Below are 27,640 nucleotides of genomic sequence, written 5' to 3' on the forward strand. Positions count from 1 at the left end.
ACACAGAACAACTCACTTCCTATACTTCCAACACAGAACAACTCACTTCCTATACTTCCTACACAGTACAACTCACTTCCTATACTTCCTACACAGTACAACTCACTTCCTATACTTCCAACACAGAACAACTCACTTCCTATACTTCCTACACAGAACAACTCACTTCCTATACTTCCTACACAGAACAACTCACTTCCTATACTTCCTACACATGGTAATGTGGAGAAGTGCTAGAGTGACCCAGACCTACCCCCCTTTCATCACTCTGGTCACACTGCAGTGGGGAGTTCAGTACAGGATGTTAAAGTAGGACCATACCTACCCCCTTTCATCACTATGGCCACACTGCAGTGGGGAGTTCAGTACAGGCTGTTAAAGTAGGACCATACCTACCCCCTTTCATCACTCTGGCCACACTGCAGTGGGGAGTTCAGTACAGGCTGTTAAAGTAGGACCATACCTACCCCCTTTCATCACTCTGGTCACACTGCAGTGGGGAGTTCAGTACAGGCTGTTAAAGTAGGACCATACCTACCCCCCTTTCATCACTCTGGTCACACTGCAGTGGGGAGTTCAGTACAGGCTGTTAAAGTAGGACCATACCTACCCCCCTTTCATCACTCTGGCCACACTGCAGTGGGGAGTTCAGTACAGGCTGTTAAAGTAGGACCATACCTACCCCCTTTCATCTATCTGGTCACACTGCAGTGGGGAGTTCAGTACAGGCTGTTAAAGTAGGACCATACCTACCCCCTTTCATCTATCTGGTCACACTGCAGTGGGGAGTTCAGTACAGGCTGTTAAAGTAGGACCATACCTACCCCCTTTCATCTATCTGGTCACACTGCAGTGGGGAGTTCAGTACAGGCTGTTAAAGTAGGACCATACCTACCCCCTTTCATCACTCTGGTCACACTGCAGTGGGGAGTTCAGTACAGGCTGTTAAAGTAGGACCATACCTACCCCCCTTTCATCACTCTGGTCACACTGCAGTGGGGAGTTCAGTACAGGCTGTTAAAGTAGGACCATACATACCCCCTTTCATCACTCTGGTCACACTGCAGTTGGGGAGGAGCTTTAGTACAGGCTGTGTAGTACAGTGGAGTGATGGCCTAGAGGTAACGCGTCCGCCTAGGAAGCAAGAGAGAATCTGAGCGCGCTGCTTCGAATCACGGCTCAGCCGCCCATATTTTCTCCCCCTCCACTAGACCTTGAGTGGTGGTCTGGACGCTAGTCATTCGGATGAGACGATAAACCGAGGTCCCGTGTGCAGCATGCACTTAGCGCACGTAAAAGAACCCACGGCAACAAAAGGGTTGTTCCTGGCCAAATTCTGTAGAAAAATCCACTTTGATAGGAAAAACAAATGAAACTGCACGCAGGAAAAAAAAGGGGGGGTGGCGCTGTAGTATAGCGACGCGCTCTCCCTGGGGAGAGCAGCCCAAATTTCACACAGAGAAATCTGTTGTGATAAAAAGAAATATAAATACAAATACCTACCCCCTTTCATCACTCTGGTTACACTGCAGTGGTGTGGGGGGGGGGGGAGCTTTAGTACAGGCTATTCAAGGACCACCACCTCCACCCCCTACCCCCACCAACGCTTGATGAAACCTGGAGACTGGAGGTCACTTCCAACCGAGAGGGGAGCGGGGTGCGGTTTGGGGTGGGTTCTGTCTTGACCCCAGAGGTAATCCGAGGCTGGCCCAGAGTGGCCCTGGTGTAAAATGCAGCCAGGGGGTAGTTTGAAGCTGTTACACCGGGTGTACTCCAGCCTTCACCCTGAAACGTAATCTCATTGACATAATCACACAGTCAACGTGCATTCAGGCAGACAGCCACACACGCACACACACACACACACACACACACACACACACACGCAAAAGCCTTCGCGCGCCAACACTCAGACACAATCAACTGCTATTTTTAGATAGCTGCAAATAGCGATTGGACAGTTGCGCACCAGGATATTCTACAGGTAGGTCGGTGTCATGTGTTTGTTGTGATTTAGAGTCTTTGCCGGCAAATGTTTGTATGTGCGACATATGGCGACTCGCCAACAAACCGTACACCTATTTATTGGGCCTGATTCGACAACAGATTGATACTGTAACGAAATAGATTGATACTGTAACGTAATACAGTTGTCCTTCAGTAAAGTTGTCTCGTTAGTGAATTGGGCGCTGTTCTTTGGCCCCAGCCAGCAGCCTTCATTACATGTATACGTGTTTTGGTGTTTGGACTTTACAGCTGTCAGGGCAGTGAATTCATGCCCACTGTGTCCAGGGCTCGGCATAGGAAGGCAGGGGCCCAGTCCTCTCCTTCCGTTGTTTAAACCTTCTCCAACCGAAGTCAGGTACCCATTAACACCGGGGCGGAGTGAGGAAAACCGGGAGTAAAGTCCCTTTCACAAGGGACACAACACCATGCCGAAACGGGGCCTCGAACCCTGATCACTGGTGAACACTGGATCAGGGGCCCAACACTTAACCAGTTCGGTCACAGTGTCTATAAAAAAAAAAAGAACAAAAAATAGAATAAAACAACATCCACAAAAAAACCCACCATATCTGAACCGCGAGCCAAGTCATTCCTTTCCTCAAAAACAACCCCTGTGTAGAGCTATTGTGCAGCACAGTGGGAAAAGAGGTCGACATTTCTCAGAAAAGTCGATACGATCTCACCACAATGATTATGAATAGTTTTCTGTGGCGCGTTTTCCTGGTGCGTGCAGTTTGGAGCTCGTTTCGCTTCGCTTCAGTTCAGCTCAGTTCAGTTCAGTTGCTCAAGGAGGCGTCACTGCGTTCGGAAAGCCCTTATTCGCTGCGAAGCATCTGCTAAGCTGATGCCTGACCAGCAGCGTAACCCAATGCGTTCAGTCAAGCCGTGAGGGGAAACAAAAAGAAAATGAAGTAAAATAAGATCCAAAAATAAATAGATAAGTAATTAAAATGAATGAACTGCTAAATTCAGATAGTAGAATGAAAAGGATATAGATGAATAAAGGTATAGAAAAATAAATGACATACAAAACAAAGTATGATAATGTGAAAGAAAAGAGGAGTGAGAGAGAGATAGTGCGTGTGTGTGTTTTGTTTTTGTTTTTTTGTTTTGTTTTGTTTTGTTTTTGTTGGGTTTTTTTACGTGAGAGAGAGAGAGCACGCACACACGAAGCTAGGAGCTCACACACGTTAAAGATACATGTCACGGATCAGCCCAACCTTTCGTTGCTGCGGAAGTATAGGCGGAAGTGCGAGCGATTTAGTATGGCTCAGTGGCCGGTGAAAGTGGTGTTAGTTCCGATGGTTGGGAGTTCGAATCCCAGTTTCTCTAGATCATGTTTTCTGACATGTTCTTGGTTTGGTAAAAGCGTGTGTCTGCACACTCGTTTTACCTGTGTAAGAGTTGTGCAGCACGTGCACACACCGCTCACACCGCTCTGTAGGAGCGAGAGGGCTCTTGTCACATTGGCATGACTGCAACTGCAGTGCAGTGCGTGCAATGTGTGTTTTGGCCGGTTAGCGTGCCAAGTGCAGAACTCGCGCTCACCTGCCGGTTACCTGGCTGCAGCTGACTGTGATTCGGTGTGACTTGACTCTGAGACGTCAGAGAGGGCGGACCTTGTGGCAGAGGCCCGGAAGGCTGATGGAGAGGAATTCTTGGCCAGCCAGAACCTCTGCCTGATCTTTAGCAAGCCGGTGAGCAGAGGCTGCAGTGCCCGGCTGAAGGTCCCACCCAAGTCACCACCTTCGCCCATCACAAGCTGTCGTGAGGTAACCTTGTATCAGGCGGTAACTGTTTCGAGTGTCTTTAGTTGTCTTTTCCACTTTTGGGAGGTCTGTGGGTTGGACAGTGGCTGGGGTCACTTTATGAAACTGTTACGATTACCTGATGTTACAGACTGTCGTGTAACGGTCCAGTGTTATAATTATCATTCCGTGAGTTACGGGTTTTTTATATTAATACACTTGTGAGGAAGTGTGAGGGAATAGTATAATCTCCGTAATTTGTTCGACAGAGTGTACGTTGGATATGTAAAGCTTACAAGCTGATGTTAGTATCGGGAATGTGAGGGAGACGTTGGGGGAAACACTGTTTCGATAGACTCTTAAACCTGCGTAAGTGGCCACTGGTAGCAGCGTGTCAGAAGATAATGTTTTCCGTGTAAGCTATTGTGGCAATAATAGGTTACTGAGTTCTCTCCCTGTATGGACCGAGCACTGGAAGAATTTGTGTATTGATTTGTTCACTTTAATTGCTCTGCTTGTGATCCGAATGGCTTTGGCAGCCATGCGCTGACGCTATAATTTTTCCTTTTTGAATGTTCTGTTCCAACATGTCTGCTTGTGCAAGGGAGGTTACCTTGATTGGGCCTTCGATTCTGGCAGCGTAGCGCTGTGGGAGCGTGCTTCAGGATGCGCGGCACAAGGTTTGGGGTTCGAGTCTTGGGTTGACCTGTGCCACCGTATAAGTAGGGCGACGGCCGGTACCCTGGCAGGTTCCGGACCCCTCACTTCCAGGCATGCACGTTGTCGGGTGATTGGTGTATGACAGTGGTTGTTCATTATTTTGCCTTAGAGTGCTTGTTGGATGAGAGCACAACCTGTGGCTTCTTAGGTCGCCCAACGCGCATAGGGTTATGCGGTTATGGACTGGTACTGACAGGGGGTTATCCCCGTCCCCAGCTTGCTTGTTTGTCAAGTAGCGGCAAATCGACCGCTCTGCTGTCCCAGCTCCGAGGTCGCCCCTCGGGGTCTTCCACCTGAGGAGCCGAGCGCTGACACGAAACCCTGGGGTCGCACCCTGGGGATCCAGATCGTCCCTCGGCGTCGACCTTCGACCGCAGCCTGCCCTGCTTGCCGCGACCTCCCGGACTCATCTGGTGGGGTGCTCTGCGGGTGAGCTGGACGTCGAGGGAGAGATTGTAGTTAGCGTTCGACTCTCAGCCTAGAGCAGGGATTTTTCAGTCCGTCAACGAGTGACAGATGAGTTAAATGAACGTTGCCGGTTGTGCAGTGAATGTGCGAGTGTGTATGTGTTTTGTTCGTTTTTCTTTCGTTTCTTAGGAAGTAGGTCCTGTACCCATATGTGATTGTGTGAATAAAAGTTGTAAAATCGTACACGGATTTCTGCGTCCTTCTTGGGAGTGTGTGTTGCGCGGTGTCGACCCTAAAAGTCCACGTCTCCTGACTTTTGGGCTTGCCCAGATTTCTGGAGTGTGTGACAATACATTTTATGCTTTTTTCACTTCTGTTGTTTTTTTTACTATTTTTAAACGTACACATGTTCATATGCCTTGAACGATCGGGATGAGCGTGTGTGCGCGCGTGTGTGTGTCTGCATCTTGTGTGGAATGGGTGTGGGTTTGTGGGATGGAGTTGGAACGGGATGATCTGTGCGTGCGGGTATATTGGTGTGGTTTTGGTATGCACGCGTCATTTCATTTTTTATTGTAAACGCCCGGGGCTTTTGTTTCATTAGACTGGGCGTACCAAATGCATTATTATTATCGTTGTTGTTGTCATTACTATTATTTTGTCTGTTACGGAGATCAGCTGTTGATATCCTTCATTTCGTTTTTGTTGTTGTTGCGCATGTTGTTGCTGTTGTTGTTGTTGCTGCTGTTGCTTAAATGTACGCTTCCTGGTTCCCTGTGACGTGGTTTCAGCGAAGATATCCCCAAAGAACAGCAGGGCAGGACGCAGATAATGGAGATGTGGAGTGCAGTGTCTTCACACAAACCGCTGATACTGCTGGTGGTGATGATGATGATGATGACCATCGGTGGCACAGATGGTGCTAACACCTGCACCGCGAAGACCACGTCGTATGAGACTTCTGTCACCTGTGATTTCGGCAGGGACATCTCCAAGACCCAGGAAGACTTCAACATCAAGTTCTACCATCCTGACCTTGGTGCAGAGTCAGGTCAGTGAGAGACGGGAGTGAGGGAGAGGGTGAGGGACGTGAACATAGACACCTTCCTGATCACCGCCACAGACAGATTGTATTGTATTGTATTGTATTGTATTGTATTGTATTACATTTTGCCACAACAGAATTCTCTGTGTGAAATTCGAGCTGCTCTCCCCAGGGACAGCGCATCGCTAGAGTGCAGCTCAACCCGTTTTATTTTTTTTTTTTTACTGCCTACAAGTGTGTTTTCCTATCAAAGAGGATTTTTCAACATAATTTTGCCTGGGACAACACTTTCGTTGCCATGAGTTCTTTAACTACAGCACACAGGACCTCAGTTAATCGTCTCATCCGAATGACTAGCGTCCAGAACATCATCAGTGGTCTATTGCAAGGGAAGAAAATACTAGCGTATACCGGCGTGTGTTGGAATCGAACCCAAACCCTCAGATTCTCTCGCTCCCTAGGCTGGTGCGCTACCACAACGCCACCACTCCAGTTTTGAATCACTGTCACAGACATCTTTCAGATCACTGACGTTTTTCTTATCACCGTCACAGACATCTTTCTGGTTATTTTCACGGCTTGACACATAACTTAATGGAAAATCGCTGTAAAAAATACTTTTCCATAATGATTACCAGTCATAGACAACCTCTGTCAGTCACTTTCACAGATTTCTTTCTGACTGGTCCTGGTCACAGAGAACTGTTTGATAAATCCACGACAGATCAGTCATTGAATCAAATGACAGGTTTCTGGTAACTAATTCCTTGATCAGTCATTGACAAAGAAAGCTTTCCGATTTTACCACTTTTACAGATACTATACTAATCGATCTCTGTGACAGACAACTTTCTAATCAATCTCTATGACATACATCTGTCTGATCAATCTCTGTGACATACATCTGTCTGATCAATCTCTGTGACATACATCTGTCTGATCAATCTCTGTGACATACATCTGTCTGATCAATCTCTGTGACATACATCTGTCTGATCAATCTCTGTGACAGACATCTGTCTGATCAATCTCTGACATACATCTGTCTGATCAATCTCTGACATACATCTGTCTGATCAATCTCTGTCACAGACATCTGTCTGATCAATCTCTGTGACAAACATCTGTCTGATCAATCTCTGTGACATACATCTGTCTGATCAATCTCTGTGACATACATCTGTCTGATCAATCTCTATGACATACATCTGTCTGATCAATCTCTGTGACATACATCTGTCTGATCAATCTCTGTGACATACATCTGTCTGATCAATCTCTGTGACATACATCTGTCTGATCAATCTCTATGACATACATCTGTCTGATCAATCTCTGACATACATCTGTCTGATCAATCTGTGACATACATCTGTCTGATCAATCTCTATGACATACATCTGTCTGATCAATCTCTGACATACATCTGTCTGATCAATCTCTGACATACATCTGTCTGATCAATCTCTGACATACATCTGTCTGATCAATCTGTGACAGACATCTTTCTGATCAATCTCTGACATACATCTGTCTGATCAATCTCTGTGACATACATCTGTCTGATCAATCTCTATGACATACATCTGTCTGATCAATCTGTGACATACATCTGTCTGATCAATCTCTGACATACATCTGTCTGATCAATCTCTGACATACATCTGTCTGATCAATCTCTGTGACAGACATCTGTCTGATCAATCTCTGACATACATCTGTCTGATCAATCTCTGTGACAGACATCTTTCTGATCAATCTCTGTGACATACATCTGTCTGATCAATCTCTGTGACATACATCTGTCTGATCAATCTCTGTGACATACATCTTTGTGATCACTCTCTGTCACAGACATCTTTCTGATCAACTGATCAATCTGTCACAGACATCTTTCTGATCAACTGATCACTCTGTCACATACATCTTTCTGATCAGCTGATCACTCTGTCACATACATCTTTCTGATCAGCTGATCACTCTCTGTCACAGACATCTTTCTGATCAACTGATCAATCTGTTACAGACATCTTTCTGATCAACTGATCACTCTGTCACATACATCTTTCTGATCAGCTGATCACTCTCTGTCACAGACATCTTTCTGATCAACTGATCAATCTGTTACAGACATCTTTCTGATCAACTGATCACTCTGTCACATACATCTTTCTGATCAACTGATCACTCTCTGTCACAGATATCTTTCTGATCAACTGATCAATCTGTCACAGATCTTTCTGATCATCTGATCACTCTGTCACATACATCTTTCTGATCAACTGATCACTCTGTCACAGACATCTTTCTGATCAACTGATCAATCTGTCACAGAGATCTTTCTAATCATCTGATCAATCTGTCACAGACATCTTTCTGATCAACTGATCACTCTGTCACAGACATCTTTCTGATCAACTGATCACTCTCTGTCAGACATCTTTCTGATCAACTGATCACTCTCTGTCACAGACATCTTTCTGATCAACTGATCACTGTCAGACATCTTTCTGATCAACTGATCAATCTGTCACAGACATCTTTCTGATCAACTGATCACTCTGTCACAGACATCTTTCTGATCAACTGATCAATCTCTGTCACATACATCTTTCTGATCAACTGATCACTCTGTCACAGACATCTTTCTGATCAACTGATCAATCTGTCACAGACATCTTTCTGATCAACTGATCAATCTCTGTCACATACATCTTTCTGATCAACTGATCACTCTGTCACATACATCTTTCTGATCAACTGATCACTCTGTCACAGACATCTTTCTGATCAACTGATCAATCTCTGTCACATACATCTTTCTGATCAACTGATCAATCTCTGTCACATACATCTTTCTGATCAACTGATCACTGTCACATACATCTTTCTGATCAACTGATCACTGTCACAGACATCTTTCTGATCAACTGATCAATATGTCACAGACATCTTTCTGATCAACCGATCACTGTCACAGACATCTTTCTGATCAACTGATCACTCTCTGTCACAGACATCTTTCTGATCAACTGATCACTCTGTCACAGACATCTTTCTGATCAACTGATCACTCTCTGTCACATACATCTTTCTGATCAACTGATCACTGTCAGACATCTTTCTGATCAACTGATCACTCTCTGTCACAGGCATCTTTCTGATCAAATCATCAATCTGTCAGACATCTTTCTGATCAAATGATCAATCTCTGTCACAGACATCTTTCTGATCAACTGATCAATCTTTGTCACATACATCTTTCTGATCAACTGATCACTCTCTGTCACAGGCATCTTTCTGATCAAATCATCAATCTGTCAGACATCTTTCTGATCAAATGATCAATCTCTGTCACAGACATCTTTCTGATCAACTGATCAATCTTTGTCACATACATCTTTCTGATCAACTGATCAATCTGTCACAGACATCTTTCTGATCAACTGATCAATCTCTGTCACAGACATCTTTCTGATCAACTGATCAATCTCTGTAACAGAAACCAAGCTGATGTGCAACTGGTTACCGGAACACGAGGACAGGATGATTTGTCAGAGCAGCAAGGGCGTTCAGTTCGACAAGGTCGTCTCACACCGTCTGACGTTCACAGCGCCCCCTGCCCTTGACAAAGTGGGCGGGAAATATGTCTGCCAGGTGGTGCCCTCTATGCACGCTGATATCCGGCCGTGCGACCTCGTGTATAGCAGTAAGTTTCTGTCCCTGTTTCTGCCTCTGTGTCTATTTCTGTCATCCTGTTTCTTGTGTGTGTGTGTGTGTGTGTGTGTGATTATGGTTGTCGTTTGGCGTTGGAGTTTATCACCCATTTGGGAGAAACAAAATGGCTAATGCGAACATTTAATGACCATCCACCCCCATCCCAGGAGCTGCTGCTGCTTCTGCGTTCGTGGGTTGCAACTCCCACGTTCACTCGAATGTACACGAGTGGGTTTTTACGTGTATGACCGTTTTTACCCCGCCATGTAGGCAGTCATACTCCGCTTTCCAGGAGCAAAACAGCTTTAACTCTCTCCATACGAACGGCGAAAGAGAAGACGTTAACAGCGTTTCACCCCAATTACCATCATCAAAATATTGCAAGCGGAAGGCTCTTATATTGAAGAGGTGAATGTTGACAAAGAATACCACAATTCTGACGACGGAAGCTAAAGGTTGGGTCATTGAGACACCCACTGGACATCCGAGGGGTCTGTGTAGAGGAGAAGAGAGGACTGGCCGTACTGAGTGAGTTAAAGGTTTAAAGTTCAACCAAGACTGATTTGTGACGCTTCCTCCACTTCTTCCTTTATGGAAAAGGACATCTGAGCTTGGATTTCTCGTTCACACTACGACAGTGTATTGCACGTCATTCAGAGAACCCTTCAGGCTTGTACTTGGGACTTACCAGCAAGAGATCCTTGTATTCGTATTTGTATTTGTATTTCTTTTTATCACAACAGATTTCTCTGCGTGAAATTCCGGCTGCTCTCCCCAGGGAGAGCATGTCGCTACACTACAGCGCCACCCAATTTTTTGTATTTTTTCCTGCGTGCAGTTTTATTTGTTTTTTCCTGTCGAAGTGGATTTTTCTACAGAATTTTGCCAGGAACAACCCTTTTGTTGCCGTGGGTTCTTTTACGTGCGCTAAGTGCATGCTGCACATGGGACCTCGGTTTATCGTCTCATCCGAATGACTAGCGTCCAGACCACCACTCAAAGTCTAGTGGAGGGGGAGAAAATATGGACGGCTGAGCCGTGATTCGAACCAGCGCGCTCAGATTCTCTCGCTTCCTAGGCGGACACGTTACCTCTAGGCCATCACTCCTGTACATAAGTCAGGCAGGGGGCTGTTCGACATCCCCAGACTTACATCAAAGTCCAGACTACATCTGTAATGCCAACAGAACGTCCTCTTGGCAGCCGACGCAGCAGCCACCGCCCACTCAGCTGAAGACCTTCAGCAGCTCAGGAGGCAGCTTCAGCCAGGCTTGCCGAGACTGTGGACTGACCGTCAGTGTGACGAAAACACTCAGGTTGTGGGGCAGGGTGGGGACACCACACCCAACATCTCTCATCCTGAACTGGATGTTGTCCATGACTTTGTGTACCTGGGCTCGACGATCCCAGGCTCAGGTCATCTTGACACCAAGCTAAACAAGTGTATCGGCAAGGCGGCTGTGTCCAGACTGACAACGAGAGTGTGGACAGACAGGAAACACTGAGCACATCAAGATCCAGGTCTACAGGGTTTACATTACAGGCACCCTCCCGAACGGCTGTGAGTTCTGGATCCTGCTTGCCCGACAGGAAGAAAAGTTTAACGGCTTCCACATGCACTGCCTCAGGCACATCCCGGCAGAGAGCTGCAACCCCCAGCATGCACACCCTGCTACAACAGAGACTCACGCGCTGGCTCGATCACATAGCGAGGCCGGATCTCCAAGGATCTCCTTTAGGGAGAACTGGTACAAGAAGAGCATCCCATTTGCAGACCCTGACTGCGCAGTGTAAGTGTCCGCAAGAGAGACATGAAGGCCTTGAATGGTGACCCGAACATCTGGGAAGCTGTAGCCTAAGAACGACCGACAAGGGGGACAACGGTGTGAAAAGGCCTCTCCAGTGTCGAAGAGACGCTTGCCCAGAGTTCCGTGGCAAAGAGGCTGAGGAGAAAGACCTCCAAAGCCAGACAGACAGACGGCGTGAGACTTCACCTGTGCGCAGGGAGGGACTGTCACTGTAGTATTGGCCTGCCCAGCCACACCCATCGCTGTATCAATAGCCACCCGGGGTGCGACTCATAAGTCTCCAGAGAAGGTGGATGCCTATATGTTGTATTGCATTGAATTGTATCGTATTGCATTGTACTGTATTGAATTATATCGTGCTGCACTGTATTGTACAGTATTGCATTGTATTACATGAGATTGTATTTCGTTGTATTGTACAGTATTGTATTGCATTGTATTGTATCATGGTATTTTGTTATGACTTTGGCAGATGAAAGCCGGACAACAACGCCATTGCCTGACACCACAGAGGAAGATGATCCAGGTATGACACGCCACACGGGTGAAAAACACACATACCTTGTCTTGTCCTGTCCTGTACTGTGCTGTACTGTTCTCTTCATTACTGTACTGTACTCTACTTACATGTAGTGCGTATGGCAGTATTACATTGTGGTGTGGTATAACATTGTACTGCGTTACGTAGTGTTGCGTTGCCCTGCAAGGTGTTGTATCGGACTGTATTGTAGTACAGCAGTGCACTGCAGAAAGATAGACCAGCGTCACACTTCACCTGTGCGCAGTGTTGGAGGGATTGCCAATCCGGCATTGGTTTCTTCAGCCACACCCATTGCTGATTCACTCACCACCCACAGCGAGACTCCATTTGCACTGTATTGTACTGCATTGTATTGTCTTGTATTGTCTTGTATTGTATTGTCTTGTATTGTATTCTATTGTATTGTCTTGTATTGTGTTTGTGTTGTATTTTGTTTTATTTTATAGTATTTTGTTTTGTATTTTGACAGTTGAAAACCTGACAACAACGCCATTGCCTGACTTCACAGAGGAAGATGATCCTGGTGGGGCAAGCCACATGGGTAAATGTCACACATTCCTTGTCTTGTCTTGTCCTGTCCTGTCCTGTCCTGTCCTGTACTGTCCTGTCCTGTCTTGTGCTGTGCTGTGCTGTGCTGTGCTGTGCTGTGCTGTCCTGCCCTGTCGTGTCCTGTCCCGTGCTGCCCTGTGCTGTGCTGCCCTGTCCTGTCCCGTGCTGAGCTGTGCTGTGCTGTGCTGTGTTGTGCTGTGCTGTGCTGTGTTGTCCTGTCCTGCCCTGTCTTGACCTGACCTGTCCTGTCCTGTCCTGCCGTCGTGTCCTGTCCTGTCCCGTGCTGTGCTGCCCTGTCCTGTCCTGTGCTGTGCTGTCCTGTCCTGTCCCGTGCTGTTCTGCCCTGTCCTGTCCTGTGCTGTGCTGTGCTGTGCTGTGCTGCCCTGTCCTGTCCTGTGCTGTGCTGTGCTGTGCTGTGCTGTGCTGCCCTGTCCTGTCCTGTGCTGTGCTGCCCTGCCCTGTCCTGTCGCGTGCTGTCCTGCCCTGTCCTGTCCTGTCCTGTCCTGTCCTGTCCTGTCCTGCGCTGTGCTGTCCTGTCCTGCCCTGTCCTGCCCTGTGCTGTCCTGCCCTGTCCTGCCCTGTCCTGTCCTGTGCTGTCCTGCCCTGTCCTGTGCTGTGCTGCCCTGTCCTGTCCTGTCCTGTCCCGCGCTGTGCTGTGCTGTGCTGTCCTGTCCTGTCCTGTCCTGTCCTGTCCTGTCCTGTCCTGTCCCGTGCTGTGCTGTGCTGTCCCGTGCTGTGCTGTGCTGCCCTGTCCTGTCCTGTCCTGTCCTGAGCCATGCTGTGCTGTGCTGTGCTGCCCTGTCCTGTCCTGTCCCGTGCTGTGCTGTGCTGTGCTGCCCTGCCCTGCCCTGCCCTGCCCTGCCCTGCCCTGTCCTGTCCTGTCCTGTCCTGTCCTGTCCTGTCCTGTCCCGTGCTGTGCTGTGCTGTCCCGTGCTGTGCTGTGCTGTGCTGCCCTGTCCTGTCCTGTCCCGTGCTGTGCTGTGCTGCCCTGTCCTGTCCTGTCCTGTCCCGTGCTGTGCTGTGCTGTGCTGCCCTGTCCTGTCCCGTGCTGTGCTGTGCTGTGCTGTGCTGTGCTGTGCTGTGCTGCCCTGTCCTGTCCTGTCCCGTGCTGTGCTGCGCTGTGCTGTGCTGTGCTGCCCTGTCCTGTCCTGTCCTGTCCCGTGCTGTGCTGTGCTGTGCTGTGCTGCCCTGTCCTGTCCTGCCCTGTGTTGTCCTGTGCTGTGCTGTGCTGTCCTGCCCTGGCCTGTCTTGTGCTGTGCTGTCCTGTCCTGTCCTGTCCTGTCCTGTGCTGTCCTGTTCTGCCCTGTCCTGTCCTGTCCTGTCCTGTGTGGTCCTGTTCTGCCCTGTCCTGTCCTGTCCTGTGCTGCCCTGTCCTGTCCTGCCCTGTGCTGCCCTGTGCTGTGCTGTGCTGCTGTCACACTGTTGTGTGTGGGCGTGGATGATGTGGGATACAGACCGTACACACAGCTATTTTTCCACGCAAAGATATATGTACGACCAAGCAACTGACACATTTTGAAATGAGAAATGAGCACAGAACTCCGATATGGATACACAATTCTCTCAACGCTGCGGAACAGTTCAGCAGGAGTGCACTACAGACACACAGACCTCGCCTGTACGCAGCGTGGTACACTGTCACTCCCATATGAGGAGTGATGGCCTAGAGGTAACGCGTCCGCCTTGGAAGCGAGAGAATCTGAGCGCGCTGGTTCGAATCGCGGCTCAGCCGCCGATATTTTCTCCCCCTCCACTAGAACTTGAGTGGTGGTCTGGGCTCTAGTCATTTGGATGAGACGATAAACCGAGGTCCCATGTGCAGCATGCACTTAGCGCACGTAAAAGAACCCACGGCAACAAAAAAGGTTGTTCCTGGCAAAATTCTGTAGAAAAATCCACTTCGATAGGAAAAACAAAATAAAACTGCATGCAGGAAAAAATACAAAAAAAATGGGTGGCGATGTTGTGTAGCGACGCGCTCTCCCTGGGGAGAGCAGCCGGAATTTCACGCAGAAAAATCTGTTGTGATAAAAAGAAATACAAATACAAATACGAATACAAATATATTGGGCTGTTCAGCCACAGCCATCACCACCACCCGCAGTGTGTCTCCATAGTGTCCGGGAGACTGGTGTATGCCTGTCTATTGTATTGTATTGTTTTGTTTAATCTTAAGGTGTTTTGATATATATTTTTTTTACAGATGAAAGCTGGACAACAACGCCGTTGCCTCATTTTCCAGAGGAAAATGACCCAGATATGGCACGCCACATAGGTAAATGACAACACCTTGTCTTGATTAGTTTCTTGTGTCCTGTCTTTAACTGTACTGCACTGTACTGCACTGCACTGCACTGTACTGTACTGTACTGTACTGTACTGCACTGCACTGCACTGCACTGTACTGTACTGCACTGTACTGCACTGTACTGCACTGCACTGCACTGCACTGTACTGTACTGTACTACACTGTACTACACTGTACTGTACTGTACTGTATTGTACTGTACTGTACTATACTGTACTGATTATATTGTGCAATGTTGCGTTGTGTTCCACAGCATCATAATGTATCGCATCGATTCGAATCGGTTTATATTGTATCGTATTGTATCATATTGTTTAGGTAGTGTAAAGGTTTTACCACATTGTAATCAGTTGAGTTGTAACTTGCTGCTGTATTGAGTATTAGTCTTCTGTGCTTGTTGCTCTGTGTAGTGGTATGTTCGTTCCTTCAATAAGCCGTTCACGTGAATAAATTGTTCGCTCTTTTGCGTGTATATTTATTTGATGTGCAGAAAAGGCAATCTGCTTAGCCACGTGGGCATTGGTCCTGGCACTTGTGGCACTGTTTCTCATTGCCGTCGTCGTCGTCATCTGTGTCTGCTGCTCCAGGTGAGTGTCAGAACCTGAGGGCACGATGCTGTAAAGAGATACTGCTTACCTCTCCCACATTAGATACTGACTGCTTACCTCTCCCACATTAGATACTGACTGCTTACCTCTCCCACATTAGATACTGACTGCTTACCTCTCCCACATTAGATACTGACTGCTTACCTCTCCCACATTAGATACTGCTTACCTCTCCCCCATTAGATACTGCTTACCTCTCCCCCATTAGATACTGCTTACCTCTCCCCCATTAGATACTGACTGCTTACCTCTCCCACATTAGATACTGCTTACCTCTCCCACATTAGATACTGCTTACCTCTCCCACATTAGATACTGACTGCTTACCTCTCCCACATTAGATACTGCTTACCTCTCCCACATTAGATACTGCTTACCTCTCCTACATTAGATACAACTTACCTCTCCCACATTAGATACTGCTTACCTCTCCTAAATTAGATACTGACTGCTTACCTCTCCCACATCAGATACTGCTTACCTCTCCCACATCAGATACTGCTTACCTCTCCCACATTAGATACTTACTGCTTACCTCTCCCACATTAGATACTTCTTACCTCTCCCACATTAGATACTGACTGCTTACCTCTCCCACATTAGATACTGCTTACCTCTCCCACATTAGATACTGCTTACCTCTCCCACATTAGATACTGACTGCTTACCTCTCCCACATTAGATACTGACTGCTTACCTCTCCCACATTAGATACTGCTTACCTCTCCCACATTAGATACTGCTTACCTCTCCAACATTAAATACTGACTGCTTACCTCTTACTGCTTAACTCTTTCTGCCGTTCTGTCGAGCAAACCTGAGGCTGGTAATTGTTTGCCGTCTGACGTTCAGTATAACGGTAGGATCTAGCGCGTCAGTCATGGTTCGCTTCAAGTAGATATCAAACAGGGTGGGTGACAATAGGCATCCTTGGCAGACTCCCGACCGAAGGGTGGAACCATTCTCCGACTTTTGTCTTGGGTACGAACTGCATTACTGGCTTTGCTGTACGGTTATGGGTTGGTTCATGTTTGGCCCATATGGATTTTTTTCATTGTGAACATACTACACGCGAGCAAAGGCCGTTTTGAAGTTAATGAACTCGTGGAAGATACCCTGTTGGTTTTGGCTGTATTTTCCGCAAAGAGGTGAGATATCTATTATGCTGGGGTTCTCTCGCTTCTGAAACCAGCCTTTTCTTCGGTGATCAATTCTTCTGACAGTGGTCTCAGTGTCTTCAGTCTGAACAGACTGATACCACACAAAGAGATCCACACCAACAAGTCAGCATGCAGTTCAACGCCACTGGATTCCACGCCATTCTACAAGGCACAAGTCAGTACAAAGCGACATACCTGTATCCGATGGTGGTGGTTGAGTACTTGCCCAGAGTAGTGTTACTTAGTTTTACATAGATTTCAGCATTAGCTCCATTGCAGGTAATCTGAATTAGATAACCATCACACATGCCAATACAACCACTAAAACGGATCAGAAAATGAGAATGAAAGAGATAAAGGACAGACGGACATGGTGGGGATGCAGCGGTTGGAAGAAATTTTATCTACTCTTCTTATCGTCTCTGCCTGTCAATTTGTCTGCATGTCAGTGTCTCTGCTTCCTCCTCCATCTTTGCCAGTGTTACCACTTCCACACCACCAGCCTTAGAAAACTTCTCGGCATAAAGTGGCAAGAGAAGATACCTGACACAGAGGTGCTCACTCGTGCAAACTTGCCCAGCATCTACACCATCTTGATGCAGGCCCAGCTGCGCTGGGCAGGCCATGTAGTTCGCATGCCAGACCACCGGCTCCCCAAGAAACTGCTGTACGGCGAACTCCAACATGGCAAGCGCACCCATGGAGGCCAAAAGAAGCGCTTCAAAGACACTCTCTGAAGGCCTTCAACATCAGCCACGACACATGGAAGCTGAATGCAATGGACAGATCAAAGTGGCGTTCAGCTGTCCACAAAGGCGCCAAATCCTGTGAGGCCAACAGAATCGCTGCAGCAGAGCAACGCAGACAGGCCAGGAAAAGCAGTGCCAGCAAGTCCCCGACAGCCGCCACCATCCCCTGTCCACACTGCGTCAGAACCTTCCGGGCGCGGATTGGCCTGACCAGTCATCTGCGCACCCACAGAGCCCAACCCACCCACCCCCAGGATGACTAGATGGTCCTCGTCGATCCCGACGGACGAACCACACGTCTGTAAAACCCACAATTGGTTCGCATGTTGTTGTTATTGATGGTGACCTCATGAAGTACGATAGTGACGGTGATGATGATCATGACGGTGGTTGGTACCTGTTTCATGACACGATCACCAGACGGCTTCCATGGTTGAGGAGAGCAAGAGAAGGACTAGAGAAGGGAGAGGTGAGGAATGAGAAGGATGGTATTTTGATGACACCTCTTCTCTCCCCGCAGTACCACGAGACAGAGGCAGCAGAGGTGTGTATGGGACAGGTGGGTAACCTCTGAGCACAATCTGTGTGTTGGTGTCCGTCCTCGTCTTGTCTGTTCGTGTTGTCCTTGGTTCTGTTGTTGTTGTTGTCACTGGTTCTGTTGTTGTTGTTGTCACTGGTTCTGTTGTTGTTGTTGTCACTGGTTCTGTTGTTGTCGTTGTTGTTGTCACTGGTTCTGTTGTTGTCGTTGTTGTTGTTGTCACTGGTTCTGTTGTTGTCGTTGTCCTTGGTTCTGTTGTTGTTGTTGTCACTGGTCCTGTTGTTGTCGTTGTTGTTGTTGTCACTGGTCCTGTTGTTGTCGTTGTTGTTGTCACTGGTTCTGTTGTTGTTGTTGTTGTTGTTGTTGTCACTGGTTCTGTTGTTGTCGTTGTTGTTGTTGTTGTCACTGTTTCTGTTGTTGTCGTTGTTGTTGTTGTCACTGGTTCTGTTGTTGTTGTTGTTGTTGTCATTGGTTCTGTTGTTGTCGTTGTTGTTGTTGTTGTCACTGTTTCTGTTGTTGTCGTTGTTGTTGTTGTCACTGGTTCTGTTGTTGTCGTTGTCCTTGGTTCTGTTGTTGTTGTTGTCACTGGTTCTGTTGTTGTTGTTGTCACTGGTCCTGTTGTTGTCGTTGTTGTTGTTGTCACTGGTTCTGTTGTTGTCGTTGTCCTTGGTTCTGTTGTTGTTGTTGTCACTGGTTCTGTTGTTGTCGTTGTTGTTGTTGTCACTGGTTCTGTTGTTGTTGTTGTCACTGGTTCTGTTGTTGTTGTTGTTGTTGTCACTGGTTCTGTTGTTGTCGTTGTTGTTGTCATTGGTTCTGTTGTTGTAGTTGTTGTCACTGGTCCTGTTGTTGTCGTTGTTGTTGTTGTCACTGGTTCTGTTGTTGTCGTTGTTGTTGTCACTGGTTCTGTTGTTGTAGTTGTTGTCATTGGTTCTGTTGTTGTAGTTGTTGTCACTGGTTCTGTTGTTGTCGTTGTCCTTGGTTCTGTTGTTGTTGTTGTCACTGGTTCTGTTGTTGTTGTTGTTGTCACTGGTCCTGTTGTCGTTGTCCTTGGTTCTGTTGTTGTTGTTGTCACTGGTTCTGTTGTTGTTGTTGTTGTCACTGGTCCTGTTGTCGTTGTCCTTGGTTCTGTTGTTGTTGTTGTCACTGGTCCTGTTGTTGTCGTTGTTGTTGTTGTCACTGGTTCTGTTGTTGTCGTTGTTGTTGTCATTGGTTCTGTTGTTGTTGTTGTTGTTGTCACTGGTTCTGTTGTTGTCGTTGTTGTTGTCACTGGTTCTGTTGTTGTAGTTGTTGTCATTGGTTCTGTTGTTGTAGTTGTTGTCATTGGTTCTGTTGTTGTAGTTGTTGTCACTGGTTCTGTTGTTGTCGTTGTTGCTGTCATTGGTTCTGTTGTTGTCGTTGTTGCTGTCACTGGTTCTGTTGTTGTAGTTGTTGCTGTCACTGGCTCTGTTGATGTTGTTGTTGTTGTCACTGGTTCTGTTGTTGTCGTTGTTGCTGTCACTGGTTCTGTTGTTGTCGTTGTTGCTGTCACTGGCTCTGTTGATGTTGTTGTTGTTGTCACTGGTTCTGTTGTTGTAGTTGCTGTCACTGGTTCTGTTGTTGTAGTTGTTGTCATTGGTTCTGTTGTTGTTGTTGTTGTCACTGGTTCTGTTGTTGTTGTTGTCACTGGTCCTGTTGTTGTCGTTGTTGTTGTTGTCACTGGTTCTGTTGTTGTAGTTGTTGTTGTCATTGGTTCTGTTGTTGTAGTTGTTGTCACTGGTCCTGTTGTTGTCGTTGTTGTTGTTGTCACTGGTTCTGTTGTTGTCGTTGTTGTTGTCACTGGTTCTGTTGTTGTAGTTGTTGTCATTGGTTCTGTTGTTGTAGTTGTTGTCACTGGTTCTGTTGTTGTCGTTGTTGCTGTCACTGGTTCTGTTGATGTTGTTGTTGTTGTCATTGGTTCTGTTGTTGTTGTTGTTGTCATTGGTTCTGTTGTTGTTGTTGTTGTCATTGGTTCTGTTGTTGTTGTTGTCACTGGTCCTGTTGTTGTTGTTGTTGTTGTCACTGGTTCTGTTGTTGTAGTTGTTGCTGTCACTGGTTCTGTTGTTGTAGTTGTCATTGGTTCTGTTGTTGCTGTCACTGGTTCTGTTGTTGTAGTTGTTGTCACTGGTTCTGTTGTTGTTGTCACTGGTTCTGTTGTTGTTGTTGTCACTGGTTCTGTTGTTGTTGTCACTGGTTCTGTTGTCGTTGTTGTTGTTGTCACTGGTTCTGTTGTTGTTGTTGTCACTGGTTCTGTTGTTGTTGTTGTCACTGGTTCTGTTGTTGTCGTTGTTGTTGTTGTTGTCACTGGTTCTGTTGTTGTCGTTGTTGTTGTTGTTGTCACTGGTTCTGTTGTTGTTGTCGTTGTTGTTGTTGTCACTGGTTCTGTTGTTGTCGTTGTTGTTGTTGTTGTCACTGGTTCTGTTGTTGTTGTCGTTGTTGTTGTCACTGGTTCTGTTGCTGTCGTTGTTGTAGTTTGTTCTGTTGTTGTAGTTGTTGTTGTTGTCATTAGTTTTGTTGTTAGTGTGGTAGTTTTTTTGTTTTGTTTTTTGTGGTTTTTTGTTTGTTTTTTGTTTGTTTTTGTCATTGGTTCTTCTTGTCACTGACTGTTGGTGGTGGTTTTGCTGTTGTTGTCATTGGTTCTGTTGTATTTTGGTGGTGGTACACACACACACACACACACACACACACACACACACATATAGAGAGAGAGAGAGAGAGAGTAGAGAGAGAGAGAGAGAGAGAGAGAGAGAGACCCAAGTTCAAACTTCTTCTTTCATTGTGCTGAATACTTAGTTCTTTTCCTGTCTGAAGAGACAGTTGCCAATTTAACGTTCGAAAAAATGAAAATATGAGAGCCATGTTTTCAAGCAGTAACTTAAAATAGTGGTCCAGTATTTTGTTTTTTAACTATACCTTTTTCATATTTCGTGTCCATGCCAGTGAGCAACTATAAAATATATTGGTCTTTTAGGCTGAGCATGACTTTTGCCTTAAAACATACTTCGAATGAGAGGGACATTTCAGCCAGGAAAGACGTTGCAGCCAGAAGGGAAAACCCCGTCAGGAGAGACAACCCAGATGGAAAGGACAACCCAGACAGAAGAGACGATACTGACAGGGGAGACAACCCAGACAGAAGAGACAATACTGACAGGGGAGACAACCCAGACAGGAGGGACAACCCAGACGGAAGGGACAATACTGACAGGGGAGACAACCCAGACGGAAGGGACAACCCTGACAGGAAGAACGTTGCAGCCAGGGGAGAGAACCCTGACAGAAGAACCAGCACCCCCTGAACTTGTCATTGTGAGTTGTCTTCTCCTTCAGTCTGTTTCACTTTCAACAAGTCTGCCAGTATTTCCTCTTCTTCTACAGCTTTTCCGTTGTCGTTATTGTTTGTTTTTTGTTTTTATTGTTTTTGTTGGTTGTGGTATACATGACAAAACCAGACCTGAATTTTTTGCTTTTAAATTCCACAGGGACAACAGGAAAACTTGAAAATGCACATAAAATCAAAACAGCAAACATGAAAGTGGAAAATCAGATATTGCAGAAACGTGAAAAATATCCATTGAAGCGATTTTTAAAAAGGAATCAACAGTGGAAAAAGTGAATATGAAACACAGGTCTTGGTAATATCATCAGATCAACAGGAATTCACGATCACTCTCAGAAGACTTGTTAGTTTTGTATGGCTAGGATGGCCATTAGTATTGATATCAACAACGTGTGGAATTTTAGACCAGTTATGGACACTTAAAGGACACTGAAATAAATATAGATAGATAGATAGAAAGAAATTCCCCAATGTAACCCTTTAAACCTATTCTTTCATTGTGTGTAATGATTACTTCTCTACCTCTCTCAACAGACAGTTGGTCAACGTAAACTTTCTAAGACGTACAGGTGTGTGAGCTATTTTTATTAGACAATATCTTACAGTAGTGGTCTAATGATATTTCGTTTTTAAGGAGTCCGTAATTATGTCAAAAAAGGAAGAGGAGTCCAAGTCAGCAAACCACTGTTGAATACATTGGTCTTTTAGACTCTGCATAACTTTTGAAAGAGGAAGACTGAACTGGTCCACCCACATGCCGCTTAACTCTCTCCATACGAACGGCGAAAGAGACGACGTTAACAGCGTTTCACCCCAATAACCATCATCAAAATATTACCAGCGGAAGCCTCTTACACTGAAGAGGTGAATGTTGACAAAGAAATACCACAATTCTGACGACGGAAGCTAAAGGTTGGGTCATTGACACCCACTGGACATCCGAGGGATCTGTGTAGAGGAGAAGAGAGGACTGGCCGTACTGAGTGAGTTAATCCAACTTCATTTGATAGTACATGCATAGTAGAGAGGAATGGTGATCAGTACTTATCTTTGATATATAAATCATACATAAATCTGTTTGAAGTACACCCACTCAAAAACTTTTGCCTGCGTTTTACAATATCACAGACCTGAAGCAAAAAAAAAAAAATCATTCTGCTTCTTGCTTTTATCTCCAAAATGAATTGTCCAGATTCTGCATACACCATAGAGGACGGTATAGTTTTCTTCAGTTTCATTATCATTTTGCAGAAACACGGCTGCAGTTTTGATGCTGATTGTTTCATTGTTGGACACCGAAATTTTCTCATCAATGCATCAGTATGGGGACATTTATTTGGTCAAGTAACTCAATTTTCTCATCAATGCATCAGTATGGGGACATTCATTTGGTCAAGTAACTCAACTTTCTCATCAATGCATCAGTATGGGGACATTCATTTGGTCAAGTAACTCAATTTTCTCATCAATGCATCAGTATGGGGACATTCATTTGGTCAAGTAACTAAAACTTGACGTCAGGGGTAATTTTTTTGAGTTTCTCAGACCAAGACTATTGTCATGACACCCCGTTTGGTTGTCATAATGTTGCTTATTGTAAAGGGAAGATTTCCTGTATGGTGTGGCTGTGTTACTGTAGTCATTCGAACTGGATTTGTGGAGAAAGTCTCCTGGTGCACGCGCTTTCAGGCGCTGAGGTGAATATGTGTTCACGAGTTGCTGTGTTGTGAAGTGCACCAAACGTTCAGCAACTCCATTCTGGGCGCACAGCTGAACTGGTCACAGGAGTGGCCTGTTTATCCAAATAAAAAGACATTGGGGTCTGAAAGTGTCATGAGAGGCACTTGACATTTTGAGAGATAATGTGAGTCTCAGTCTTGATGTTTGGACTGTTGAGCTGTAAGGAAGCTGGATTTGAAGTTGTGGATCCTCAGCGCCTGTTATCGGACGAAGGTGTTTGATGTATCGCCCACTGAAAGATGTTTGGAAGCACCAAGTGACATGAAAAGTAAAGAAATGAAATTATTAATCTTGTGATGTGGAAACTGTGGCGGGGGTGGTGTAAGAGAATGACGACTGGTGGTTGTGACTCCCTGGAGTGGACTTTTCGTGTGATTTATCCCTGAAGGCGACGGGCGCAATAGCCGAGTGGTTAAAGCGTTGGACTGTCAATCTGAGGGTCCCGGGTTCGAATCACGGTGACGGCGCCTGGTGGGTAAAGGGTGGAGATTTTTACGATCTCCCAGGTCAACATATGTGCAGACCTGCTAGTGCCTGAACCCCCTTCGTGTGTATATGCAAGCAGAAGATCAAATACGCACGTTAAAGATCCTGTAATCCATGTCAGCGTTCGGTGGGTTATGGAAACAAGAACATACCCAGCATGCACACCTCCGAAAACGGAGTATGGCTGCCTACATGGCGGGGTAAAAAACGGTCATACACGTAAAAGCCCTCTCGTGTGCATACGAGTGAACGCAGAAGAAGAAGATCCCTGAAGGGAAACTGTGGACAAAATTGTTTAATTTGTTTAATTTTCTTTGGTTTATTAAATATCAGTAAGGAGTGTTTTTACCTTGTCATGTTGTTTACCCCTGGGTAAGAGTGAAGTCAGAATGCGAACGTTGTGTGAGAGTCTATCTGTTGTGAGAGCTCGAGTTGAGTGAATGCGGCAGTGTGGCAACTGTCAATACATATAGTAATGATGACAATTACAGTCATAAAAATCGCTACAACAAGAAGACCCAAGACAACAACAACATCAATACTCATCACCATCATACGTTCGGGGTTTGTTGTCCAGGTATTTTCAGGAACTGAGAAGGGGAAGAAGACGGAAAGTGGGAAGGAAAAGGAAGGCAAACGAAAGGCAAACGAAAAGAAGACGGGTAAGTCTAAGAAGGAAAAGGGAAAGCAAGATGGAGAGAACGGTAAAGAAAAGACGAAGAAGTAAGAAAAGTGAGCCTCAGTTGTGGTGAAGCAAAGGAGGCGTGACGGAATGACATACAAGATGAAGAAGCGAAGCCTAGTGACACATTTTTCAATGTCAATTACTTTTCTTCTTCTTGTAATGTGTAATCGTTAACGATTCACAGACTGACCTGTCATGAAAGTTATTAAAACTGTGTATTTTCGCTCTAATCTCGTCTTTTTCTCTTTGGTCTTGGGGAGGGAAACATCAGGATTTCCCTTTCTTCATAAAAAGCGATCATGCTTTGCGTCTGTCAGTAATTTTAGTTGCTTCGATTTGAACACCGTTGAAGAGGGCGAAATCCCGACGACTTAGAAGTGCTTGAAGAGTAGACGGGACCCAGATCTCAACTCTGTCACTACTAGCGGGGACAACGTCAGTATACCAACGCAGACCAAAGTCGGAAATCCCTGAGAGATATTATCAACCCTGTGGAAACCCCCCCAGAACATGAAAATGACTAAAGTTTGATTCACATAAATACGTTGAACAAAAACGTTTTTAGCTACCCCTCCCCCACCCCACCCCACCCCACCCCCACCCCACCCCCACCCGGTTATTTCCATCACTTAAAAAACATGTTCATGCGCAACGGTTTCAGCACAGGTCTCGATCGTTTATGTAAAGGGGGATTACTCTCTCTCTCTCTGTCTCTCTCTCTCTCTCTCTCTCTGTCCTTCTGGTGATAGTATCTGTGCCAACGTTTCACAACCCAGGGCGGAAAACTGATCTGCGTGGAACAGTCAACCGTGGAGGGGCGGCTCAGACGGAGCAGACTGCACGGCGGAGAGAACTAGTCCAGCAGCCAGGAGAGACGGCCCAGCCAGAAGGGACGATTCCGCCAGGAGGAACGATTCCGCCAGGAGGGACTATCCTGCCAGGAGGGACGGCCCAGCCAGAAGGGACGATTCCGCCAGGAGGAACGATTCCGCCAGGAGGGACGATCCTGCCAGGAGGGACGGCCCAGCCAGAAGGGACGATTCCGCCAGGAGGAACGATTCCGCCAGGAGGGACGATCCTGCCAGGAGGGACGGCCCAGCCAGGAGGGACGATCCCGCCAGGAGGGACGATCCTGCCAGGAGGGACGATCCTGCCAGGAGGGATGATCCTGCCAGGAGGGACGATCCCGCCAGGAGGGACGGCCCAGCCAGGAGGGACGATCCCGCCAGGAGGGACGATCCTGCCAGGAGGGATGATCCTGCCAGGAGGGACGATCCCGCCAGGAGGGACGGCCCAGCCAGGAGGGACGATCCCGCCAGGAGGGACGGACCCGCCTGTTGATGTAGACAAACATATCAAGCATCTGCACCTGTTGGTCCGACAGGAAGACAAGGCGACCGAGTAAATGTATTCTGTATTGCTGCTTCGATTATTTCTTTCAAATTCCTTTTTTTTCTGGCTTGTAAATATGTTAAATGTGCCTTATTCCATTCCACGATAAGGAGTTTTTTTGGCTGGGCCGTCCCTCCTGGCAGGATCGTCCCTCCTGGCGGAATCGTTCCTCCTGAATTTCTCTGTGTTGAGGGAGAGGGGGAAAAAACTGAATGCTGACGACAGATGTATGAGAGCAGGGAAAGAAAGAAACCATAGTTTATCAACATTGTGGCAATTTCTCTGCCCCACCCCCGTCCCCACTACCACCCCCCACCCCCACCACCACCCCCCACCCCCACTTCTTTCCCTCCCAACTCTGTTCTTGGCGAAGAGATATGGATCGTTCATTGTTTGATATCGGAAAGTCCATCCCGCTTTTGACTAAAGATACAAGAAAAACATAATACTTCCTTTTTTTTTTTCTTCTTCTTCCAGGTTTGGGTGGTATCTGAGGGCATTGTTAGACTTGTCAAGGACGGGCGCAATAGCCGAGTGGTTAAAGCGTTGGACTGTCAATCTGAGGGTCCCGGGTTCGAATCACGGTGACGGCGCCTGGTGGGTAAAGGGTGGAGATTTTTACGATCTCCCAGGTCAACATATGTGCAGACCTGCTAGTGCCTGAACGCCCTTCGTGTGTATATGCAAGCAGAAGATCAAATGCGCACGTTAAAGATCCTGTAATCCATGTCAGCGTTCGGTGGGTTATGGAAACAAGAACATACCCAGCATGCACATCCCCGAAAACGGAGTATGGCTGCCTACATGGCGGGGTAAAAACGGTCATACACGTAAAAGCCCACTCGTGTGCATACGAGTGAACGCAGAAGAAGAAGAAGACTTGTCAAGATGATGGGACTTGATTCTGGTGAAGCGTGTTCGTTGGGACTGGGTGGAATATTTGGTTGGGATGATGTGGTGAAGTGCACAAAAGTTTTCTATTCGCGCTACCCTTCCTTTCGTTTTTTTTTGACGGGATTTTTTTTTTTTTTTTTTTTGGTGGGTGGGGGTGGGGGGGGGGGTGGGGGGGGGGGGTGTATTTTGCCTCCCATCCTCAGCCCTCCACCTCCGCCCACAGTGCTCTCCCCTGTTCCCTGGATTCCTCACCGTATTTTCTTTCTTCTGTTTTAGCTCTTCATTTTCTGTTTGTCCCGAGGAGACCTGGCGCACAATGAAAGTATTGTACTATAATCCTTTCCTTTGTAACCAAGTGTCCCACCATTCTGCTTTTGCTTTGTTGTATCACGTGTTTAGATACCGTGTGTTGGCTTATTTCTTTCTTTCTTCCTTCTTTTTCTTTCTTTCTTTTTCTTCTTCTTTCTATGTATTATGTTTTGTTGTTGTTGTTTATGTTCAATATGTAAATTGACTGTACTCTCAGAGGTTCAGATTACATCAGCAGTTTTCCAATCTCTGGATGGTTTGCTTACACGACAGACAAGCCGGTTGGGAATGTGTAAACATAGGTCTTTGTATCCTTCAACGACAGCTTGCGATGCCTTTGTGTGTTCACTGCTTTCAACAGTAGTTCTCCGACCCCCAGAAGTTTTTTGTTTGTTTGCTGATCAGTCACTGACCCCAACACGCTTATTGTATAAGTTTGTTTGCTGATCAGAGTCACTGACCCCAACACGCTTATTGTATAAGTTTGTTTGCTGATCAGAGTCACTGACCCCAACACGCTTATACAAGTTTGTTTGCTGATCAGAGTCACTGACCCCAACACGCTCATTGTATATGTTTGATGTATTTTGTCTTTATTCCTTCCGGAGTCTTTAGAATAAGGAAATGTTTTTTGCGTGTCATCATCTGCTAGGAGGAACAGCAGAGAGGCTGGGTACAGGTGTGTGAGGGGTGGACTTGTTGGGGCAGTGATCAAGAGAACAATATTCCAGTTTTATTTTTCAGTGGGTGTTAGTGCGTGTATGAGTGAAGAACATTTATTTCTAATTTTTTTGTTGTGTTTTTGGATGTATCGAAAAAAGTAATAAAGTTTCCTTTGTATCACCATTGCTTCATTCGGAAGAGTCAGCTTGT

The 27,640-nt window shown here is 46.3% G+C and overlaps 1 protein-coding gene and 1 long non-coding RNA gene across 2 annotated transcripts; one reads left to right on the plus strand and one right to left on the minus strand.

Annotated features, from left to right (window-relative positions):
* Positions 1-339: 339 nt before the first annotated feature.
* Positions 340-27,613, plus strand: LOC143291551 (uncharacterized). The gene is made up of 13 exons (XM_076601450.1): positions 340-380; positions 1,973-1,984; positions 4,740-4,904; positions 5,675-5,934; positions 9,431-9,637; positions 11,926-11,979; positions 12,464-12,535; positions 14,747-14,818; positions 15,342-15,438; positions 17,789-17,927; positions 20,946-21,230; positions 24,065-24,149; positions 24,949-27,613. Exons 1-13 carry the CDS (start codon positions 340-342, stop codon positions 25,575-25,577), a joined length of 2,118 nt encoding a protein of 705 aa, XP_076457565.1. The 3' UTR covers positions 25,578-27,613.
* LOC143291765 (uncharacterized) lies at positions 1,676-3,779 on the minus strand. The gene is made up of 2 exons (XR_013056582.1): positions 2,572-3,779; positions 1,676-1,785 (listed from the first exon to the last, which is right to left on the minus strand). It is a non-coding gene; the product is annotated as an uncharacterized LOC143291765 (long non-coding RNA).
* Positions 27,614-27,640: the final 27 nt, after the last annotated feature.

Source organism: Babylonia areolata, chromosome 17, assembly GCF_041734735.1.
Source record: "Babylonia areolata isolate BAREFJ2019XMU chromosome 17, ASM4173473v1, whole genome shotgun sequence".
Taxonomy (NCBI): Eukaryota; Metazoa; Mollusca; class Gastropoda; order Neogastropoda; family Buccinidae; genus Babylonia; species Babylonia areolata.

Bases quoted from the DNA above. Each gene is read 5' to 3' on its own strand.
- LOC143291551 (XM_076601450.1), top strand. From the start codon at position 340: ATGGCCACACTGCAGTGGGGAGTTCAGTACAGGCTGTTAAA. The intron at 17,928-20,945 runs GTGGGTAACCTC...GGGACATTTCAG, and splicing joins CAGAGGTGTGTATGGGACAG to CCAGGAAAGACGTTGCAGCC. The intron at 21,231-24,064 runs GTGAGTTGTCTT...TTTGTTGTCCAG, and splicing joins CACCCCCTGAACTTGTCATT to GTATTTTCAGGAACTGAGAA.